The sequence below is a fragment of the Neomonachus schauinslandi genome, chromosome 9 (assembly GCF_002201575.2).
Source record: "Neomonachus schauinslandi chromosome 9, ASM220157v2, whole genome shotgun sequence".
NCBI classification, from domain to species: domain Eukaryota; kingdom Metazoa; phylum Chordata; class Mammalia; order Carnivora; family Phocidae; genus Neomonachus; species Neomonachus schauinslandi.
In genome coordinates this window covers 93,856,350-93,877,721 of record NC_058411.1, presented here as the reverse complement: position 1 = coordinate 93,877,721, position 21,372 = coordinate 93,856,350, and the positions used below count along the sequence as shown (strand labels likewise).

The 21,372-nt window shown below is 37.1% G+C and overlaps 1 protein-coding gene across 2 annotated transcripts in view; it reads right to left on the bottom strand.

The window, feature by feature from the left end:
* UNC13C (unc-13 homolog C) overlaps positions 1-21,372 on the bottom strand; it is a 547,141-nt gene that overhangs the window by 204,134 nt on the left and 321,635 nt on the right. For both annotated transcript variants that reach the window (XM_044917815.1, XM_021693930.1), the window contains one exon: positions 13,027-13,160. In XM_044917815.1, coding sequence (XP_044773750.1) covers positions 13,027-13,160 — 134 coding nt within the window. The remainder of the gene's footprint in view (positions 1-13,026; positions 13,161-21,372) is intronic.

Genomic DNA, 21,372 nt, shown 5'->3' with positions numbered 1-21,372 from the left:
CTGATTAAAACAAACGTAAAAAGGCATTTTTAAGGAAAAACAGTAGTATTTAACTTTGGACCAGAGAACACAATACCATGGGATTACTGATAATGTTATTAGTTGTGACAATGACATTGTGATATGCAAGAAAACAGCCAACAATTTTAGAGATGAATACTGAAGTAGGTAGGGATGAAATGATATAATGTCTGAGATTTGCTCGAGATAACTCAGCAAAGAAAAAAAAAGCTCAAGGTATATATGAAGAAAATATGACAAAACCTTGGTAATTGTTGAATGTGAGTGATGGATACAAGGCTGCATTATACAGTCTCTCTATTTTTAGAATGATGAACACTTTTGTTAAGACTTAAGTTTATTGTTTAAAAATCTTTTTGAGGGGTACCTGGGTGGCTCAGTTGGTTAAGAGGCTGGCTTTGGTTCAGGCCATGGTCCCAGGGTCCTGGGATCAAGTCCCACATTGGAGCTCTCTGCTCAGCAGGGAGCCTGCTTCTCCCTCTGCCTGCCGTTCCCCCTGCTTGTGCTCTCTCTCTGACCAATAAATAAATAAAATCTTAAAAAAAAAAAAAGAGTCACCGCACTAAAAAAAAAAAAAAAATTAAAAAAATTAAAAATTTTTTGAATATAGTTGACATACAATGTTACAATAGTTTCAAGTGTACAACACAGTGATTGAATATCTCTATAGGTTATGCTCTGCTCACCACAAGTGTAGCTGCCATCTGTCACCAGACAATGCTATTACAATATTATTGACTCTATTCTCTGTACTGTGCCTTTTATTCCCATGACTCACTCATTCTGAAACTAGAATCTTGTACTTCCACTCCCTTCAGCCATTTTGCCTATTCCCCCAACCCCCTCCTCTTCAGCAAACATCAGTTTGTTCTCTGTATCTATAAATCTGATTCTGCTTTTCGTTTCTTTTTTTTTTTTAGATTCTACTTATGAGTGGAATTGAGTGGTATTTGTTTTTCTTAGTCTGCCTTATTTCATTTAGTATAATACCCACAAGGTTCATCCATGTTATTGCAAATGGAAGCCACAGTGCAAACAAATAAATCAACAGCTTTAATACTTTGACAGCATTAGTTCCCAAACAGAAAGAACAAGATGCAAGTCCCTGCTTAAAGTAGCTTAAACCCAATCTCCTCACTGCAGCAAATAAAATATTCTATTTTTTTTAAATGATTTGGAAATAATGTTCTGGTTCACTCCACAGCCTTGAGAAAATAAAAGCAGCATACTTCATCTCTGTAAATCAAGTAGATCTTTGAAAACTGGTCTACTCAGCACATTGGGTCCTGATATATACTCTTAATACAGAGAAAAACTGAACTTTCACTACATGTATACTTTTGAAGGAAGCTAAAAGAAATTACAGACAAATAATAAAATACAAACACACAGGATCGCCATTTCGCCAGAACATATTTTGGCTTACATTTTGGTGAGCATTACAAAAATAAAGTGATGTAGAATCACAGTAATTTAAATAAATTGAGAGTCAAATTTTATGAATATTTAAAAAGACATATTTCTTACTTTCAAGTATATATAGTAAACCTCCCCCCTACATTGTACATTTACTGGATGCCAATCAAAAGGACTTTCACATCTAAGTACACAATTGCCTAATGCTTATAATTCATGGAAGTCACAGATAGCCAAATCTCTACATACCCAAATATAATTCACTATCTACTTCTTTTTTTTCCTAGGTACTTCCTTAGATACTTTCTCCTGAATTTATTATCTCAATTAATGGTGCCCCCCATAAATACAGCATCTTCATGGTCTTTACATTCTTTAACACTCCATTCAAGGTTAGTCAAATAGATTTATTTCCTTTATTTCCCAAATCTGATCCTACCTTTCCATCATCTTATATAAAGCCTTCATATCTCCTCACTGGATCACTGATGTAGCTACTTCCCAGTTGTCTTCCCTCACAAAAGAAAGAATATAATAAAGAAAAGAAGCAAATTTACCTTAAAACCAAAAACAATACAGGAATTTAATAAAACCAAAATATTTTTTCAGAGACTAATAAAATTCACAACTGTCTAGCCAGTAAAAAAGACAGAAAATACAAAATAGCAATAGAGGGGGAAATGACTTTTGATTTTGTAGACATTAAAAAGATAGTAAGGAAACGTCATGAGCAAGCATATGATTGCAAATCTGACCACTTAAATATAAAAATTCCCTGAAAGACACAAACTCCAATGCTCAACCAAGAACAAGTATGTTTGGGAGGGACAAGATGGGAGCAAGATGGGAGAGGTGTAGGCGACCTGGATTTCATCTGGTCCCAGGAATTCAGCTGGATAGGGATCAAACCATTCTGAACACCTACGAACTCAAAGGAGATTGAAGAAGAGAATAGCAACAACTCTCTGAACAGAAAAGCGACCACTTTCTAGAAGGTAGGACGTGAGGAGAAGTGAATCCAAGGTGATATTCGGGAAGACAGATGGTGGGGGAGGGGGCCTCTGTCAGCCGCGACCGGCAAGTGATAGAGCAGCGGGGCACAAAAATCGGAACTTTTAGAAGTCGGCTCTGCTGAGGGATGTGGCTCCAGTGGCTAAGTGGGGGGTGGAAACCTCATGGGACAGTGTGGTCTCAGGACCCTCAGGGTCACAGAAAGACCAGTGCCTGAGTGCGGCAGAGCTCCCAGGTATTGGAGTGGGGAAGCTGGCTACAGAGACGGAGCTGAGGCAGGGGCTCTCAGCTCGGGGTTGCCAAAAACCGTGATCCGCGGCACAGTCGGGCCACTGCTCCTCCAACAGGGACCCAACAAGCGGCAGATCCGGGGAGACTCCCGTTCCTCCCCGGGGAGGAGCGGCCCGGGAGTGCACCATAGGGATCTGTTGTTTTGAGACTCCACACGGGGTCGTATGCCAGAGACAGAAATGCTCAGTCACAGGCCAGGTGAGCACGGAGTGCAGCCGGAGACCAGGGAGACGGGAGTGATTGACTGCTTTTCTCTGGGGGCGCACTGAAGAGTGGGGTCCCGAGTCCCCGGCTCCTCCAGTGTGGAGATTGAGAGGCCGCCATTTTCACTCTCGTCTCCAAAGCTGTATGGAAAGCTTGCAGGGAACAGAAGCTATGGAGGGCAAACCCAAGCAGATTACTTAGCCCTGACCCGGCAAGGGCGGGGCAATTCCACCTCAAGCAAAGACATTTGGGAACCACGGCAACAGGCCCCTCCCCCAGATGATCAGCAAGAACAGCCAGCCAAGACCAAGTTTACTAATCAATGAGAACGGCAGAACGCCAGCAGTAGGGGAATACTGCAAATAGAATTCATGGCTTTTTTACCATGATTCTTTAGTCTTTCAAAGTTAATTTTTTTTTAAACTGTCTTTTCTTTTTTTTTGAATTTTTTTCCCCTTTTTCAACCAATATCTTATCAATCCCTTTTTTAAAAAATATTTTTTATTTTTCATTTTTAGAGTCATGTTCTATCCCTTCATAGTAGTTACCCTTATTTTTGGTATATATGTATAAGTTGTTCTCTCTTTAAAATTTTGAGATATAGTTTCTTCTAACAGATCAAAATACACCCTAAAATCTCTAGTGTATGGCTTTGTTCTAGTCTCCTGCCTGATCACATTCTCTCCCCCCCCCTTTTTTTTAAATCCTCTTCTTTATTTTTTCAACCAACTTATAAATTTCTTTAATAAAATCTTTTACTTTTCATCTTTACAGTCATATTCCATCCTTTTGTCATATTAACCCTTATTTTTGTACATATATGTTTTTCTTTAAAATTTTGGGAGGCACTTTCTTCTAACAGACCAAAATACACCCAAAATCTAGTGTGTGGCACTCACTGATCTATGCACCAGCCTGATCATATTTGATCATATTCTGTTTTTTTTGTTTTGTTTCGTTTTTGTTTGTTTTTATCTTTTTCTTTTTGCTTTCTTTCCCTGTCTTTTCCCCCGGTTTGTCTTTTCTGATTTGTTTAGAGTATATTTTCTGGGAACATTGTTACCCTGTTAGCATTTTGTTCTCTCATTCATCTATTCTCCTCTGGACAAAATGACAAGATGGAAAAAATCACCTCAACAAAAAGAACGAGAGGCAGTACCGACCACCAGGGACCTAATCAATATAGACATTAGTACGATGTCGGAACAAGAGTTCAGAATGATGATTTTAAAGATACTAGCTGGGCTTGAAAAAAGCATGGAAGTTATTAGAGAAATGCTTTCTGGAGAAATAAAAGAACTAAAATCTAACCAAGTCGAAATCAAAAAGGCTATTAATGAGGTGCAATCAAAAATGGGGGCGCTAACTGCTAGGATAAATGAGGCAGAAGAAAGAATTAGTGATATAGAAGACCAAATGATGGAAAATAAAGAAGCTGAGAAAAAGAGAGATAAACAACTACTGGATCACGAGGGCAGAATTCGAGACATAAGCGATACCATAAGACGAAACAATATTAGAATAATTGGGATCCCAGAAGAAGAAGAAAGAGAGAGAGGGGCTAAGGGATATTGGAGCAAATTCTAGCAGAGAATTTCCCTAATTTGGGGAAGGAAACAGGCATCAAAATCCAGGAGGCACAGAGAACCCCTCTCAAAATCAATAAAAATAGGTCAACACCCTGACATCTAATAGCGAAACTTATGAGTCTCAGAGACAAAGAGAAAATCCTGAAAGCAGCTCGGGAGAAGAGATCTGTAACCTACAATGGTAGAAACATTAGACTGGCAACAGACCTATCCACAGAGACCGGGCAGGCCAGAAAGGACTGGCATGATATATTCAAAGCACTAAATGAGAACAATATGCAGCCAAGAATACTATATCCAGCTAGGCTGTCATTGAAAATAGAAGGAGAGATAAAAAGCTTCCAGGACAAAGAAAAACTAAAGAAATTTGCAAACACGAAACCAGCCCTACAAGAAATCTTGAAAGGGGTCCTCTAAGCAAAGAGAGAGCCTAAAAGCAACACAGACCAGAAAGGAGCACAGACAATATACAGTAACAGTCACCTTACAGGCAATACAATGGCACTAAATTCATATCTTTCAATAGTTACCCTGAATGTAAATGGGCTAAATGCCCCAATCAAAAGACACAGGGTATCAGATTGGATTAAAAAACAAGACCCATCGATATGCTGTCTGCAAGAGACTCATTTTAGACCCAAAGACACCTCCAGATTGAAAGTGAGGGGGTGGAAAACCATTTACCATGCTAATGGACACCAAAAGAAAGCTGGGGTGGCAATCCTTATATCAGACAAATTAGATTTTAAACCAAAGACTGTAATAAGAGATGAGGAAGGACACTATATCCTACTTAAAGGGTCTCTCCAACAAGAAGATCTAACAATTGTAAATATCTATGCCCCTAACATGGGAGCAGCCAATTATATAAGCCATTTAATAACAAAAGCAAAGAAACACATCGACAACCATACAGTAATAGTGGTGGACTGTAACAGCCCCCTCAATGAAATGATTAAACAAAAGATCAACAAGGAAATAAAGACTTTAAATGACAGACTGGACCAAATGGACTTCACAGACATATTCAGAACATTCCATCCCAAAGCAACGGAATACACATTCTTCTCTAGTGCCCATGGAACATTCTCCAGTATAGATCACATCCTAGGTCACAAATCAGGTCTCAACCGGTACCAAAAGATTGGGATCATTCCCTATTTTCAGACCACAATGCTTTGAAACTGGAACTTGATCACAAGAGGAAAGTCGGAAAGAACTCAAATACATGGAGGCTAAGGAGCATCCTACTAAAGAATGAATGCGTCAACCAGGAAATTAAAGAAGAATTAAAAAAATTCATGGAAACAAATGAAAATGAACACAACTGTTCAAAATCTTTGGGATAGAGCAAAGGCAGTCCTGAGAGGAAAGTATATAGCAATACAAGCCTTTCTCAAGAAACAAGAAAGGTCTCAAACACACAACCTAACCCTGCACCTAAAGGAGCTGGAGAAAGAACAGCAAATAAAACCTAAACCCAGCAGGAGAAGAGAAATAATAAAGATCAGAGCAGAAATCAATGAAATAGAAACCAAAATAATAGTAAAACAGATCAATGAAACTAGGAGCTGGTTCTTTGAAAGAATTAACAAGATTGATAAACCCCTGGCCAGACTTACCAAAAAGGAAAGAGAAAGGACCCAAATCAACAAAATCATGAATGAAAGAGGAGAGATCACAACCAACACCAAAGAAATACAAACAATTATGAGCAACTCTATGCCAACAAATTAGATAATCTGGAAAAAATGGAAGCTTTCCTAGAGATGTATCAACTACCAAAACTGAACCAGGAAGAAATAGAAAACCTGAACAGACCTATAACCACTAAGGAAATTGAAGCAGTCATCAAAAATCTCCCAACAAACAAAACTCAGGGCCAGATGGCTTCCCAGAGGGATTCTACCAAACATTTAAAGAAGAATTAATACCTATTCTTCTGAAACTGTTCCAAAAAATAGAAATGGAAGGAAAACCTCCAAACTCGTTTTATGAGGCCACCATTACCTTGATCCCCAAACCAGACAAAGACCCATCAAAAAGGAGAATTACAGACCAATATCCTTGATGAACATGGATGCAAAAATTCTCCCCAAAATACTAGCCAATAGGATCCAACAGTACATTAAAAGGATTATTCACCACGACCAAGTGGGATTCATCCCTGGGCTGCAAGGTTGGTTCAACATCCTCGAATCAATCAATATGATACAATACATTAATAAAAGAAAGAAGAAGAACCATATGATCCTCTCAATAGATGCAGAAAAAGCATTTGACGAAGTACAGCATCCTTTCTTGATCAAAACTCTTCAGAGTATAGGGATAGAGAGTACATACCTCAATATTATAAAAGCCATCAATGAAAAACCCACAGCGAATATCATTCTCAATGGGGAAAAACTGAGAGCTTTCCCCCTAAGGTCAGGAACACAGCAGGGATGTCCACTATCACCACTGCCATTCAACATAGTATTGGAAGTCCTAGCCACAGCAGTCAGACAACAAAAAGAAATAAAAGGTATCCAAATTGGCAAAGAAGAAGTCAAACTCTCACTCTTTGCAGATGATATGACGTTTATGTGGAAAACCCAAAAGACTCCACCCCAAAACTGCTAGAACTCATACAGGAATTCAGTAAAGCGGCAGGATATAAAGTCAATGCACAGAAATCAGTGGTATTCCTATACACCAACAACAAGACAGAAGAAAGAGAAATTAAGGAGTCGATCCCATTTACAATTGTACCCAAAACCATAAGATACCTAGGAATAAATCTAACCAAAGAGGCAAAGGATCTGTACTCAGAAAACTATAAAATACTCATGAAAGAAATTGAGGAAGACACAAAGAAATGGAAAAACGTTCCATGCTCATGGATTGGAAGAACAAATATTGTGAGGATGTCAATGCTACTTAGAGCAATCTACACATTCAATGCAATCCCCATCAAAATACCATCCACTTTTTTCAAAGAAATGGAACAAATAATCCTAAAATTTGTATGGAACCAGAAAAGACCCCGAATAGCCAGAGGAAGGTTGAAAAAGAAAAGCAAAGCTGGCAGCATCACAATTCCGGACTTCAAGCTCTATTAAAAGCTGTCATCCTCAAGACAATATGGTACTGGCACAAAAACAGGCACACAGATCAACGGAACAGAATAGAGAGCCCAGAAATGGACCCTCAACTCTATGGTCAACTCATCTTCGACAAAGCAGGAAAGAATGTCCAATGGAAAAAAGACAGTCTCTTCAACAAATGGTGTTGGGAAAAATGGACAGCCACAAGCAGAAGAATGAAACTGAACCATTTCCTTACACCACACACAAAAATAGACTCAAAATGGTTGAAAGACCTCAATGTGAGACAGGAGTCCATCCAAATCCTAAAGGAGAACACAGGCAGCAACCTCTTCGACCTCAGCCACAGCAACTTCTTCCTAGAAACATCGCCAAAGGCAAGGGAAGCAAGGGCAAAAATGAACTATTGGGACCTCATCAAGATAAAAAGCTTTTGCACAGCAAAAGAAACAGTCAACAAAACCAAAAGACAACCGACAGAATGGGAGCAGATATTTGCAAATGACATATCAGATAAAGGGCTAGTATCCAAAATATATAAAGGACTTATCAAACTCAACACCCAAAGAACAAATGATCCAATCAAGAAATGGGCAGAAGACATGAACAGACATTTTTCCAAAGAAGACATCCAAATGGCCAACAGACACATGGAAAAGTGCTCAGCATCGCTCAGCATCAGGGAAATCCAAATCAAAACCTCAATGAGATACCACCTCACACCAGTCAGAATGGCTAAAATTAACAAGTCAGGAAATGACAGATGTTGGCGGGGATGCGGAGAAAGGGGAACCCTCCTACACTGTTGGTGGGAATGCAAGCTGGTGCAGCCACTCTGGAAAATAGTATGGAGGTTCTTCAAAAAGTTGAAAATAGAGCTACCATACGACCCAGCAATTGCACTACTGGGTATATACCCCAAAGATACAAATGTAGGGATCTGGATGGGTATGTGCACCCCGATGTTTATAGCAGCAATGTCCACAATAGCCAAACTGTGGGAAGAGCCAAGATGTCCACGGACAGATGAATGGATAAAGAAGAAGTGGTATATATATACAATGGAATATTATGCAGCCATTAAAAGGAATGAGATCTTGTCATTTGCAACGACGTGGATGGAACTGGAGGGTATTATGTTGAGCGAAATAAGTCAATCAGAGAAAGACATGTATCATATGACCTCATTGATATGAGGAATTCTTAATCTCAGGAAACAAACTGAGGGTTGCTGGAGTGGTGGGGGGTGGGAGGGATGGGGTGGCTGGGTGATAGACATTGGGGAGAATAACTGCTATGGTGAGCGCTGTGAATTGTGCAAGTCTGTTGAATCATAGATCTGTACCTCTGAAACAAATAATACATTATATGTTAAAAAAAAAAAAAAAGAAGAAGATAGCAGGAGGGGAAGAATGAATGGGAGGGAAATTGGAGGGGGCGATGAACCATGCGAGACAATGGACTCTGAGAAACAGAGGGTTCTAGAGAGGAGGGGGGTGGGAGGATGGGTTAGCCTGGTGATGGGTATTAAAGAGGGCACGTTCTGCATGGAGCACCGGGTGTTATACGCAAATAATGAATCATGGAACACTACATCAAAAACTAATGATGTAATGTATGGTGATTAACATAAAAATAAAAAAAGAAAAAAAATGTTGGCTTGTGGGTGTTGCAAAGATTTCTTAAATAGGACACAAAAAGCTCAAATTATAAATCAATAAATTAGACTACTTCTTCAAAATTTTTAAAAAGTTCTTCAGCAGATACTAGTAAGGAAATGGAAAGAAAGTCACAAACTAGGAGAAAATATTGCAACATTTATATCTGACAACAGATCCTTATTTAGTGTATATAACGGCCCATTATAACCCCATAATAAATTGATAAACATCCCAATTTGGAAATGGCAAAAGAACAGATACTTCATCAAAGATATATAGACTGTAATTAAGCACATGAAATGATAGTCAACATCAGTATTTAAGAAAAGTGCAAATTAAAACCACAATGAGAGGCCACTATAAACCTATTTGAATGGCTAAAACAAATCCTAACCATATGAAGTTTTGGCAATGTACAACCACTTTGGAAAGTAGTTTGGCAATTTTAAGAATACAAATCATGTACCTACCACATGACCCAAAGGAAAGGAAAGACTATGTCTATGCAGAAACTTGTAAACAAATATTCATAGCAACCTAATCTAGAAAAAAAAATTTTTGACCCTAACCCTAAAAGACGAATGGATGAACATCTTGGGGTACATCTTAGAGTGGAACGTTACTCAGAAATAAAAAGAAACAAAGTATTCCTACACACAACAACCTGTTTGAATCTCAAAACAGTTGTAATGAGTGAAAGAAATCAGACCAGAAAAATGTACATATGATTCTTTTACATAAAAGGGTAAAATTTCCAAACTAATTTATAGTATCAGAAGGCAGACCAGTGGTTGCCTGGGGCGGGTTACAAAAGGCATATGGAAACTTATTAGCATGATAGATATTCACTATCTTGATTTTGGTGAGGGTTTTGTAGCTAGATACATATGCCAAAACTAATCAAATTGTATAATTCAAACGTGTAGTTTTATTGTATTCAATTATACCTCAATACATGTTAAAGAGGGAAAGAGAGAACCACACCTAAAGATCTGAAAATACTTTGATGGTTTTCAATTTATTTTTTTTTTAAAGATTTTATTTATTTATTTGACAGAGAGAAACACAGCGAGAGAGGGAACACAAGCAGGGGGAATGGGAGAGGGAGAAGCAGGCTTCCCACTGAGCAGGGAGCCCAATGTGGGGTTCAATCCCAGGACCCTGGGCTCATGACCTGAGCCGAAGGCAGACACTTAATGATTGAGCCACCCAGGCGCCCCAATGGTTTTCAATTTCAATAAAATAGTGAGATTTCTATAAGCATCTAGAAAGCTACTTCATAAAATTTTTAAAATGTGAATAAATATTGCTCAAATACTCTAGTGCACCAATTAATAATGAAGTAGGAACAGAAAGAACAGATGTAAACTACATATAAATGTTTAATTTCTTCATTCATTCAACCAATATATATGCCTGGATATACACTAATATAGAAAAAAAAAACCTCTTCCCAAGTTTTCATTCTATAATTATTATAAATTATCATAAAATTTGAATAAGTCTTTAAAACATCCTCAAAATCTGAGCAAATACAATCATAAAACATAGGTTCCAAATACCAGGAAGGCATTCAAGTTTTTTTAGGGCTAGGTTCTCATAGAAAAAAAAAAAAGTGACTCTAAACTCTGACATTAAAAACAAAAATAAAAAGCAAAACAAAGACATCCTTTCCTTGTCTCATTGCTCCATTTTATATTTAGTAGACTTAATTTAGGTCATAATTTAGATTTTATTTTTGCCGTAACTAAATGTATTTCCTCCATTTCTCTTAATATAGTTCCAAAAAGTCAAATAAAATATTTGTATATGTTTCACAGTGTCTATGATTAAAAATAATTCTGGGAAACTTTAATTGATTCCATGATTTTAGGATATATCTTTTACTGGTCATTACTAGATTTCTAATATTTGGTAAATGTAAAGAATTTCTTTGATTAGAAGTAAAATCTTTTCATATAACTTTTAATTAGCATTTCTGAGGAGATGTCCACTTTCATTCAACAGCCATTTACCAAATGGCCTATACCAGCTCAAGGACACAAAACAAGTATTGATTTCCCTATCTCTCTTCAGGAAATCTACTCTGTCTCAAAGAAGGTCTGAAGAATGAAGGGGAAAACAGATCTGTTCCATAAAGCTGCCCAGGATGAGCCAAGGACATGTGGTATATTAAAAGAGAAAGGCACCTGGGGGGCTCAGTCAGTCTTGATTTCAGCTCAGGCTGTGATCTCAGGGTCATGGGATTGAGCCGCGTGTGGGGCTTTGCATGCTCAGCATAGACTCTGCCTGAGATTCTCTCTCCCTCTCCTACTGCCCCTCCCCCTGCTCATGCTCTCTCTCTCTCTCCCCCCCATATACATACATACATAAATACTTTAAAAATAATTTAAAAAATTGAAGAGAAGATATGGTCCTATGCTATCAGAAGACAATAAAACAGCAGTGTCTCTATAGAGGGTCATCAGGAGGTACTCTGGTCTTCAGGCAGAAAAGGTGAGTATAACAGGGAAAGTGAGAAGAAAGTATAAAGGCAAACCTAATGATGCTATCATGGTTGCTTATCAAAGAGGACCAATTTCTCCACAATTAGGTACTGAGGGCAGATGAAAATCAGTGGTTAAAAAACAAGGAAAGGATGAAAATTGGGACACTTAAAAATTTATTCCTTCTGTAAATAAAATTTCAGTTGGATTCAACAAAAGCTTTTTGACCCTGTCTTGGCCATTATAGAGAAATAATAAAACCAGTTCTCTATAGTAAGTCTGAATCTACTTCATGCTCTACTTCATAGTTTGTCTATTTCTGCTATGCCTGCTGCCCAGAGCATTTCAGGTATTACCAATATGTCAGGATACCCTCTCCATTAATCACATTACAAGTGCTTGATTCACAGACTCAGCTGTTATTTTGCTTTTGCTATATAGCCGTCAACATGTAGGCATAAAATAAATGCTAAACATGCAACACTAAAGCTGGACTGGATATTGGATATTATCTAGTAATATATGAGGAAACTGAGACCCAGGGTAATTAGATAATTTGCCCAAGTTCTCATAGCAAGTGGCATTTTGATAATAATTTTAGACTCTTTTAGAATCTGTTATTCCAGAATAGCCATGAATTTCAATTGATCTGTTCATCTATCTCCTCATAATTTACAAATTCTATGCATGGGGGCATAGGCTTAACATTGTTACTTGAGAAAATGGACTTATTCTATTACATACTATGGTATGTAATAAATAAATCCATGGTATAGAACTATTTTGAAATAAATAAATCCATGGTATAGAACTATTTTGAAAGCAGGTTTTCTTTAGACAAATCTTTATTATTACAATGTCACAATGAAATATGTTTAACACTAACTTACAACATTCTTTTTAGTTTTGGGGGAAGTGCAATGGGATAGTTTTGTGGGGTTTTGTTGTTGTTCTTGTTCTTTTTGAGACAAGGAGATAATTATGAAAGGAACCAAAGAAACTTTTCTACATCAAACAAAAATAAATTTGGGGAAATATTTGTCTCTATATCCAAAGAATCTCACTCTATGGGGCATGAACTAAAAATTCATAATATCACCAAATTGATATTACTGCTAAAAGTACAAAAGTCCTGCTTTATATAACTTAATTTTGGAAAAAAACACTTTTCCAATAAGAGTATAAACCATGCTTCAAGTATTTTATGTTTTCGCAACTTTAGTGGAATAAAACCTATTCATTTCCAAGACAATGTACTTACTGATTCAGGACAGGTGTATAGGCAGTTTTATCCTCATCAATAATAGTGACCATCAGTGTAATAAGTTGGGGCCAAAAATCCAAATTCTTGGTGGTCGGTCCCTGATCTTCCTGAGGAATGTCCTGTTTCTTACTCTGCTCACAAGGTCACGCAACATGCAAGAGAAAAGGTTAAATGATATGACTTAGTTTGTCATTGTCAAATGGAAGGATTAGAGAAAAGTGGTTACAGAAAAATTTTTAGGTCATGTGAGCCAAAGCTATTAAATTCAGGTTTCCATTCTTCACTGAATGACATCCTATAGGATAAAGTCACAATGGCCAGACCAGGCTTGCATTTCTACATCCTTTGGTTTTGAATTGGAGGTTTCTCTTTCTTAATTACAGTTCATGATCTTAGGAATTATTTTAAAATTATCCCTTTAATGTGGCTTCTTCCAAGGAAAGAGGTTGAATTCTGTGTGTACAAGTGTGTGTGTGTGTATGTCTGTGTATAATTTATCCTGCCTAAATATTTTGTCCATAGTCACATTGGTGGTAAGTGGACAGAACTCAAGGCTGGTTACAAAGCCAGTACTGTTCAAGTCTACAGTATACAAATATTCTATGAATGGCATGGACCACTCTCATTCCACTCACAAATGCATCTAGTTAACTAAAAGTTACATATCTTTCTCGTGTGTATGTATGTTTAAATCATATTTGAATCCTTGATTTATCATGCTTCATGAATTCTTCAGCTCTCACCTCTGAGAGTGTTGTCCAGGATGATCTAAGTTTACAATGAGATGAACAGAGTACAATAACAATCTTGTATATTTCACATATCAATGTCATACTCAACAAACACAATTCTTTTATTTGGTGGGTAATCTTAGAGCACTTATTTTCTATTTACTTTAAATAATTAGGCAAAAAAGATAAAGGCAGAGACAATTTTCACTCAAGTGTACAAATAAGTAGGAAGCATATGGCTCCCCTAATTATTTCTGCCAAATGATTTATAAGCTTATAGGTCCAGGATAGCTGAAAAATTTACCTTTATGCTCAAAATACAACAGATATTAAATGTTGGAGAGCAAAATTAGTCCAAAAATCAGTGGCTGGCACAAATTACTTCAAACTGCCAGAATGAACTATAAGCATTCTCCAAAGGTTCTTAAGAACCTTGTGTATGTGGTCCCAGAGAACCACTTGAAACTTCTTGGCAGGTTTCCTCTTTCAGTTCCTGAGGTACATCAAGGCACATCAGAAGATCTTCAAGAAGAAAATCAGGCAGCAATACAGGCTTACAAATATCCAGATTTGCCTACTTTCAAGTTACATTTTCTATTTAAATTTATCTTTCTTTGGTGAACAAGATTTTATTATTGTCACAATAATGTGATTACTCATTACATTAAGTTCAATAGATTTTTTCTTCTATGATGTATTTAGAAATCGAGAGAACCTGGTAGATTATAAAGGTTGTAAATAAAATTAGTTCTGATGGCCACAGCATTTGTTTCTCAAATGCATCTGAACTTAATACTGTCATTAATCATCATGACGTGTATACAGCCAAACTATATGTCTAGCTTATTTCAAGTAATGTGATTAAATGAAAGCAAATACTCTAGATGACATGTGAAGTCACTTATTGTCATTCTGCAAAGAGTAATACAGAAGAGAGAGAGAATAAAGTAGTTGAATATGTATTAATTCCAAAATTCCTTAGCTGTCGCAAATTCTACTTTCATTACTCCTTTTTATGACATTAAAGGATTATAGATGGTACCATTTTTTCATCAAATTCTGTATGTTTCCCCAGAATAAACCAAACTGGTGTTGAATCATTAAGTTTTCACGTATCACATAACATCATAATAAATCAAGGTATCTCTAATTTAATAGTGCACTTTTAATGGCCTACATGTTTAAAAGGATGGGGTACACAATCATGTATATTGAAATATTTACCAGATTTCTTAAAGATTAATTTTTTTCTAAGCAACACTTTATTAATATCCTAGAAGTCTATAGGGCATTTGATCTTATGATCAGAAAAAATGGTAGTAGAAATTTAGGAAGCTGGGCGCCTAGGTGGCTCAGTCGCTGAGTGTCTGCCTTCGGCTCAGGTCATGATCCCAGGGTCCTGGGATCAAGCCCTGCATCAGGCTCCCTGCTCAGCAGGAAGCCTGCTTCTCCCTCTCCCGCTCCCCCTGCTTGTGTTTCCTCTCTCGCTGTGTCTCTTTGTCAAATAATAAAATCTCAAAAAAAAAAAAAGAAAGAAATTTAGGAAGCTAGTAATGAGTATGCTAATATTTACTGAAACCTTTACAAATTAATATTTATCATAGGAAAAATGTATCTCATATATTTATACTCTATATAATATATAATGATAAACCCATTAATGACAAGGAACAAATGGGAATATAGTCAGTTTATAAAAACTATAATTTAGCAGATCGATTTTGATTATGATCATTAGAATTATAGTGACTAAACACTATTTTCTTAATAGATTATTGAGGAAAGGGACGAGAAAAGCTGTGAGAGTAAAACAGAAGAAAACGTGGAAAAGTTGCCAGGGTGTAGGATTATCCGAAGAAAGTTTCCAATGGTCATGTTTATAAAGGATATTTCAATACAGAAAAGCTCTACCAGACAAGCTGACAAGATATACACTATACTTTTATAATATCAAGTGAGAAAATATGAAGATATTCCATATAGAGAGAACCATTACATGCAAAAAACAAAAGTATCAAAATAACAGATGCCATCTTCATGTTAATGTGGGACTTACACGACACTTCTAAGTCTGTTATAAAATGTATGGCATTCCATGTATTTGTTTAATAAGTATATAATTTTGAAACACCTCCTCTAAGGAGTTGGCTAGACAAGGGTTGGGGGAAGATATTCAGTAAAGAAAGGGGATACTGAAATGCAAAAGTACATGACGGAGAGACACAGCGAGAGAGGGAACACAAGCAGGGGGAGTGGGAGAGGGAGAAGCAGGCTCCTCACTGAGCAGGGAGCCCGATGTGGGGCTCGATCCCAGGACCCTGGGATCATGACCTGAGCCGAAGACAGATGCTTAACAACTGAGCCACCCAGGCGTCCCAGTATGTAGCCTTTTGATAGAGTGTTTCTCTATCATTGGTTCTAGTGGATATTAGCATTATTTATACACACACATACACACACACACAATCCATGTTCAAATCAAGTGAGAAAATGTTTGCTTAAAACAAAGTTAAATAAATTATTTCATGCTAATATGCACTGTGATTCTCGAAGATGGTGGTTCTCAAACTTTAGTGTTCAGCAGCATTGTCAGGAAAGCTTGCTAAATCACAGACTGGCAGTCTTTTCTGCAGAGTTGCTGATTCACCAGGTCAAAGGTGAGGCCTGAAAATTTGCATATATAATGAAGTTCCTACTAATGCTGGTGCTACTAGCTCAGAGACTAGTTTAAAAAACACAACTCTGGGGGTGCTCAGTCGGTTAAGCATCTGCCTTTGGCTCAGGTCATGATCCCAGGGTCCCGGGATCGAGCCCCACATCGGGCTCGCTGCTCAGCAAGGAGCCTGCTTCTCCCTCTCCACTCCCCCTGCTTGTGTTCCCTCTCTCGCTGTGTCTCTCTCTGTGAAATAAATAAAATCTTTAAAAAAGAAAAAGAAAAACACTATTCTGAGAACTAAAAATGGAGCATTAGTTCCTCAAATGTATTTGAACTTGACAAAGCCCTCCACTCCTCTCCTATTCCCTATGTCCCATTCTTGCACAATTTTCTGAAGAATAATCTTCCTCTGAACTTACTTTGGGAAACAAAAGGCTGCAGAGATAGATACAGTGGTCAAATCCTTTAGGACCTGTGTGTCACATCAAGGAATTAACATTTAAACCATATTTCATGGAGGACCATTAGAAGATTCCAAACATGGGACTACTTAATTACATTTTTGTTTTAAATGATTTGGCAGTAGCAGGAAGTTTAATTGACGTTAAACTAATGAAATAGTTAATGAGGAAAATTGATAGACTCATGAAAATATTTATGAAATGGTTAATAAGTGAAATTGACAGAACTCATTGCCTAAGTGGTGAGAAAGAAGAGAGGGAGGGAGAAATCAAATGGAACTATCCAGAAGTTAATCAGGTAATTAAGTCTGGAGTTTAAAGCAACATCCTGGACTGCTGATGTAGCTAGAAGAATTCCAGGATATATGTGGTAGTTGAAATTATGAAGTAAATAAGATTACTCAAAGAGAGGGAGAATATAAGGCCAGGGGCAAGACCTTGGAGAAAAATATGAATAAGGAAAATATAATTTTATGAAAGAGAGACCTAGATGGGGGAGTGAGTTGAAATGGGAAAGAATGAATCCAGAGTGTATGTGGGAGAATTGGCCTCAAACAAATGAAGAACACGGCTTCTTCTGAGTCAGGAGATAGTCTTGCAGGTAAGTCTTGTTGATGGTGAGAAAGAGTAGCTAGGAATTTCTATCCTGAGAGAAGAGGAGTAAATAGTAAAGATCTGAAACAGCCCCCGCAAGGAATGACAGAGAGTCTAAATTGGACCCATGGTGGCACCTCCAGGTAGCTTGGGAGCTTTGTGGAGGGTGGGTCCCTGAATTTACAGTATCACTACTCGGGATAATCATGTGTTTTCTGCAGCACTGGATTTAGAAGTCAAGGATTTGCTACTGAGGTATAGTAAAAGTAGGAAAAGAGAAAGAGATTAAATGTTTGACAAGAGTGGTTGAAGTGGGGCGCCTGGGTGGCTCAGTTGGTTAAGCGACTGCCTTCGGCTCAGGTCATGATCCTGGAGTCCCTGGATCGAGTCCCTGGATCGAGTCCCGCATCGGGCTCCCTGCTCGGCGGGGAGTCTGCTTCTCCCTCTGACCCTCCCCCCTCTCATGTGCTCTCTCTCTCAAATAAATAAAATCTTTAAAAAAAAAAAAAAAAAAAAAAAAAGAGTGGTTGAAGTGCTGGAACAAATATTTATTTTGGTCCAGAGGAAGGAAGAAAAGAAACAGAAAGGCATAAGAAAATACAAATCTTTTTTGTCTCACTTCTTTTCAACTTTTGCCAAGAGCTCATAGACACCCCGCCCCTCACATCACTATATCTCTTTTTTTTGTTCTGTGATCACATTACAGTACTGAAAAGGCAGCAATTATTGTAATTCCTGTGTTCTACAGAGGAGAAAACGAAGGCTGACATGGTTTAAAGTGGTCCATCCAAGGTCACATAAGGTCCTAAAAGTCAGAACACCCAGACCTTGAAAATTTCATGTTCTCAAGGGAGCCTACTTTGCTCTACCCTCCCTTCTCCTCACGTTAAAAATTATTCAAGTTTAAAAAAAAAAAAGTTGGATTTTGTTTGCTAAGTCATAAAGAAGCAAATTAAGTTACTGATTAACAGGGCTTATGACATCTCCCCTAATTAAAAAGTTTGAGAGCCACTGATAAATGGAAACAATAATTTTAATTGATGACCTAAGTCTCCATGTGTGTGTGTGTGTGTGTATAAATGGAGCATCCTTTTGAAGGTGGTATCAACACTTCCCATTACTATTTTTTCTTTTTCATTCTGGCAAAGTTCAGTTCACCACTTAGAGGATTTACAATTTCATCACCTTTCATCTACCTGCTTCAAAAGTCTTTTTCCACTGTTGTTCTTTAATGCCACTGTCAGAGATGCCGCCTTCTCCCACTGAAGTTTACTGGCGTATAGTAAGTCACTTAAATTTGCATATGAATGGGAGAGATTCCAGGAAGTTAGGATGAATGAGCTGGATTTTGATCATCCATTTAATGAATAGCCCTTAGTATTCTGGCCATACCATGAATCAGGAAACTCTAATGTTTCAGTGCAAATAAAGTTGTCCCCCCTTGCCTTTCTGGGACAGCTGGGGCACAGTCCATATACTGAATCCGTGATTTATTATATAATTGGCTTTTTAAATCCATAGCAAAAGTGCCTAGGGCAACGTGAACTGCAACACTGAGAATCTAAAAGAAACACAGTAAGGAGTGAAATTTGAGACTATATTCAAAGCAGCCACTGACCAGTGTTTTTTTAAGTCTGGTCCATAGATCACATACATCCGAATCACCTGGGTTGCTTTTGAGAAATACATTTGACTTTAAAGACACTGTTGCAGACTTACAAAATCAGGGTAAACAGAGGTACGGCTTGGGAATCTGGACTTACACATTCAGCTCTGCTCTTCTGAAATCCTCATGTTCACAGGAACATGAGTCCTGACTTGTAATTAAGGCAGGGAAAAATAGCCTTATTTTTTTTATTTTAGGAAGAAGAGTGATATATATAGTTCCTCCTAAAAACTAGTATCAGTCACGGATTTGCTAGATTTTGCATTTTGTCAGTATAACAAAAGACTTTTGTTTCACTTTACATCTAAGAAACTTCCGGGCGCCTGGGTGGCTCAGTTGGTTAAGCGACTGCTTTCGGCTCAGGTCATGATCCTGGAGTCCTGGGATCGAGTCCCACATCGGGCTCTCTGCTCGGCAGGGAGCCTGCTTCTCCCTCTGACCCTCCCCCCTCTCATGTGCTCTCTCTCTCTCATTCTCTCTGTCTCAAATAAATAAATAAAATCTTTAAAAAAAAAAAAAAAAAAAAGAAACTTCCAACTACATGCAGCTCCCGAATTTTAAGAGGGGATGAATAGCTTTCTGGATATTTATGTGGTGCCTCTTCCAAGTGTTGATAACTCCTATGCTAGATCCTTTGTAAAACATTACTTTTTAAATTAATAGTCTTTGGGAAATTACTGTTCTACTCAAGTAACTTAATAGATGTTGCTAATGAGAATAAAAATTGAGCAACTAGTGGCCTTAAATAAGAGTAATTACTGAAAATTAAAAATATGCTAATCTAGTTAGAAAAAAATTGCATGTATTAGAATAATTCACTTTAACTATAGCCAAAATATTTAAAGAATCTTTACTAGGTCCTTTCAGCTTCAGTAAGTCCAAGATATCTTGCCATTTAAATCGCCAAAACTGCATTTCAAAGTGTTTGGACATTCTCAGTGCCTTTTAACAGCACTAAACGGTTCCTTGAATTTGAATAGACTGTACATGGTTAAGTGATCTATACACAACTATAAATTGTCATAACTCTGAATGTAGATTTTAATATACAAATTACTTAGCAGGGTGTAATTAAAAAAGCAATCATTGAACACAGAATCAGAAACTTATATTTTCTCAGCTTAACATTAATGTGTACAATTTGGAAAAGGATTTAATTTTTTCAATTTCAGATATCTAATATTGAAATAGGATTATATATACCCAATCCTCTGTTTCTGATAATTCTAGCAAGAATATAGGTAGAACATCTTCAATAAGAGGATATTTATTACTGTAACATGTGAATATTTGCCTTTAATTAAATTTGATGGCATATGGTATACAGTCTACCTAATTGATAACACTCTTTTGAGAATCCCAAGAGAGATGCATAAGAAAGTTCCTTAAATATAAAACTATTCCAGTGGGTAAACTAATAGTTTTGCTCTTTTCTCTTTATATAAATTAAACTTACATCAAAAAGGAAAAATGCAATAGGTCACATGTAGCTGGCATTTATTTTCCATTTAAGATACTACACCTTTAAGAGAACTATCAGTGCTTAGACCAAACACAGGAGGTACCATGACAGTGCACTTCAAATACATGATGGGCTGTCATATAGGAAAAGATTAAAAGATAAATTAGATTTGTCTTGTGCGGTCAAGAAAAAAACTGGTATTTATGAGTAAAATTTTCAATACAGAAGATTTTGGTACAGTGTAAGGAGAAACTTTCTAAATATCAGATCTCTCCAAATGTTATAAACTACCAGATGTTAGGTGTTAAGAGGCATATAGGAAATCCCTTGTCTACATTGTACCTAAAAATTGACCACATGCTGAGTCTCTTTTTAGTATATTTTCTATGATTATATGCCTATAATTAAATTTACAGAGAAGAAAACATAACCCATAAGTTTTAAGCACTTGATATGATGTTGATTTAAAAATATATGGTTACTATTTTTAATAATTTATTGAGGTATAAGTAATAAACAAAAACTGCATAGATTTAATGTATAGTTTGATAAGTTTGGACATATGCACACATCCATGATACCATCACCAAAAACAAGGTAATAAACCTATCCATCACCCCCCAAATTTCCTTATGTCTCTTTGCCTTTTCCCCTTGCCTCACTTACAAGACACTTAATGTGAGATCTACCCTCTTAATGAATTTTTAAATGCACACTGTGTTAATTATAGGCACTATGTTGTATAGCAAATATCTAGAACTTAATTCATCTTG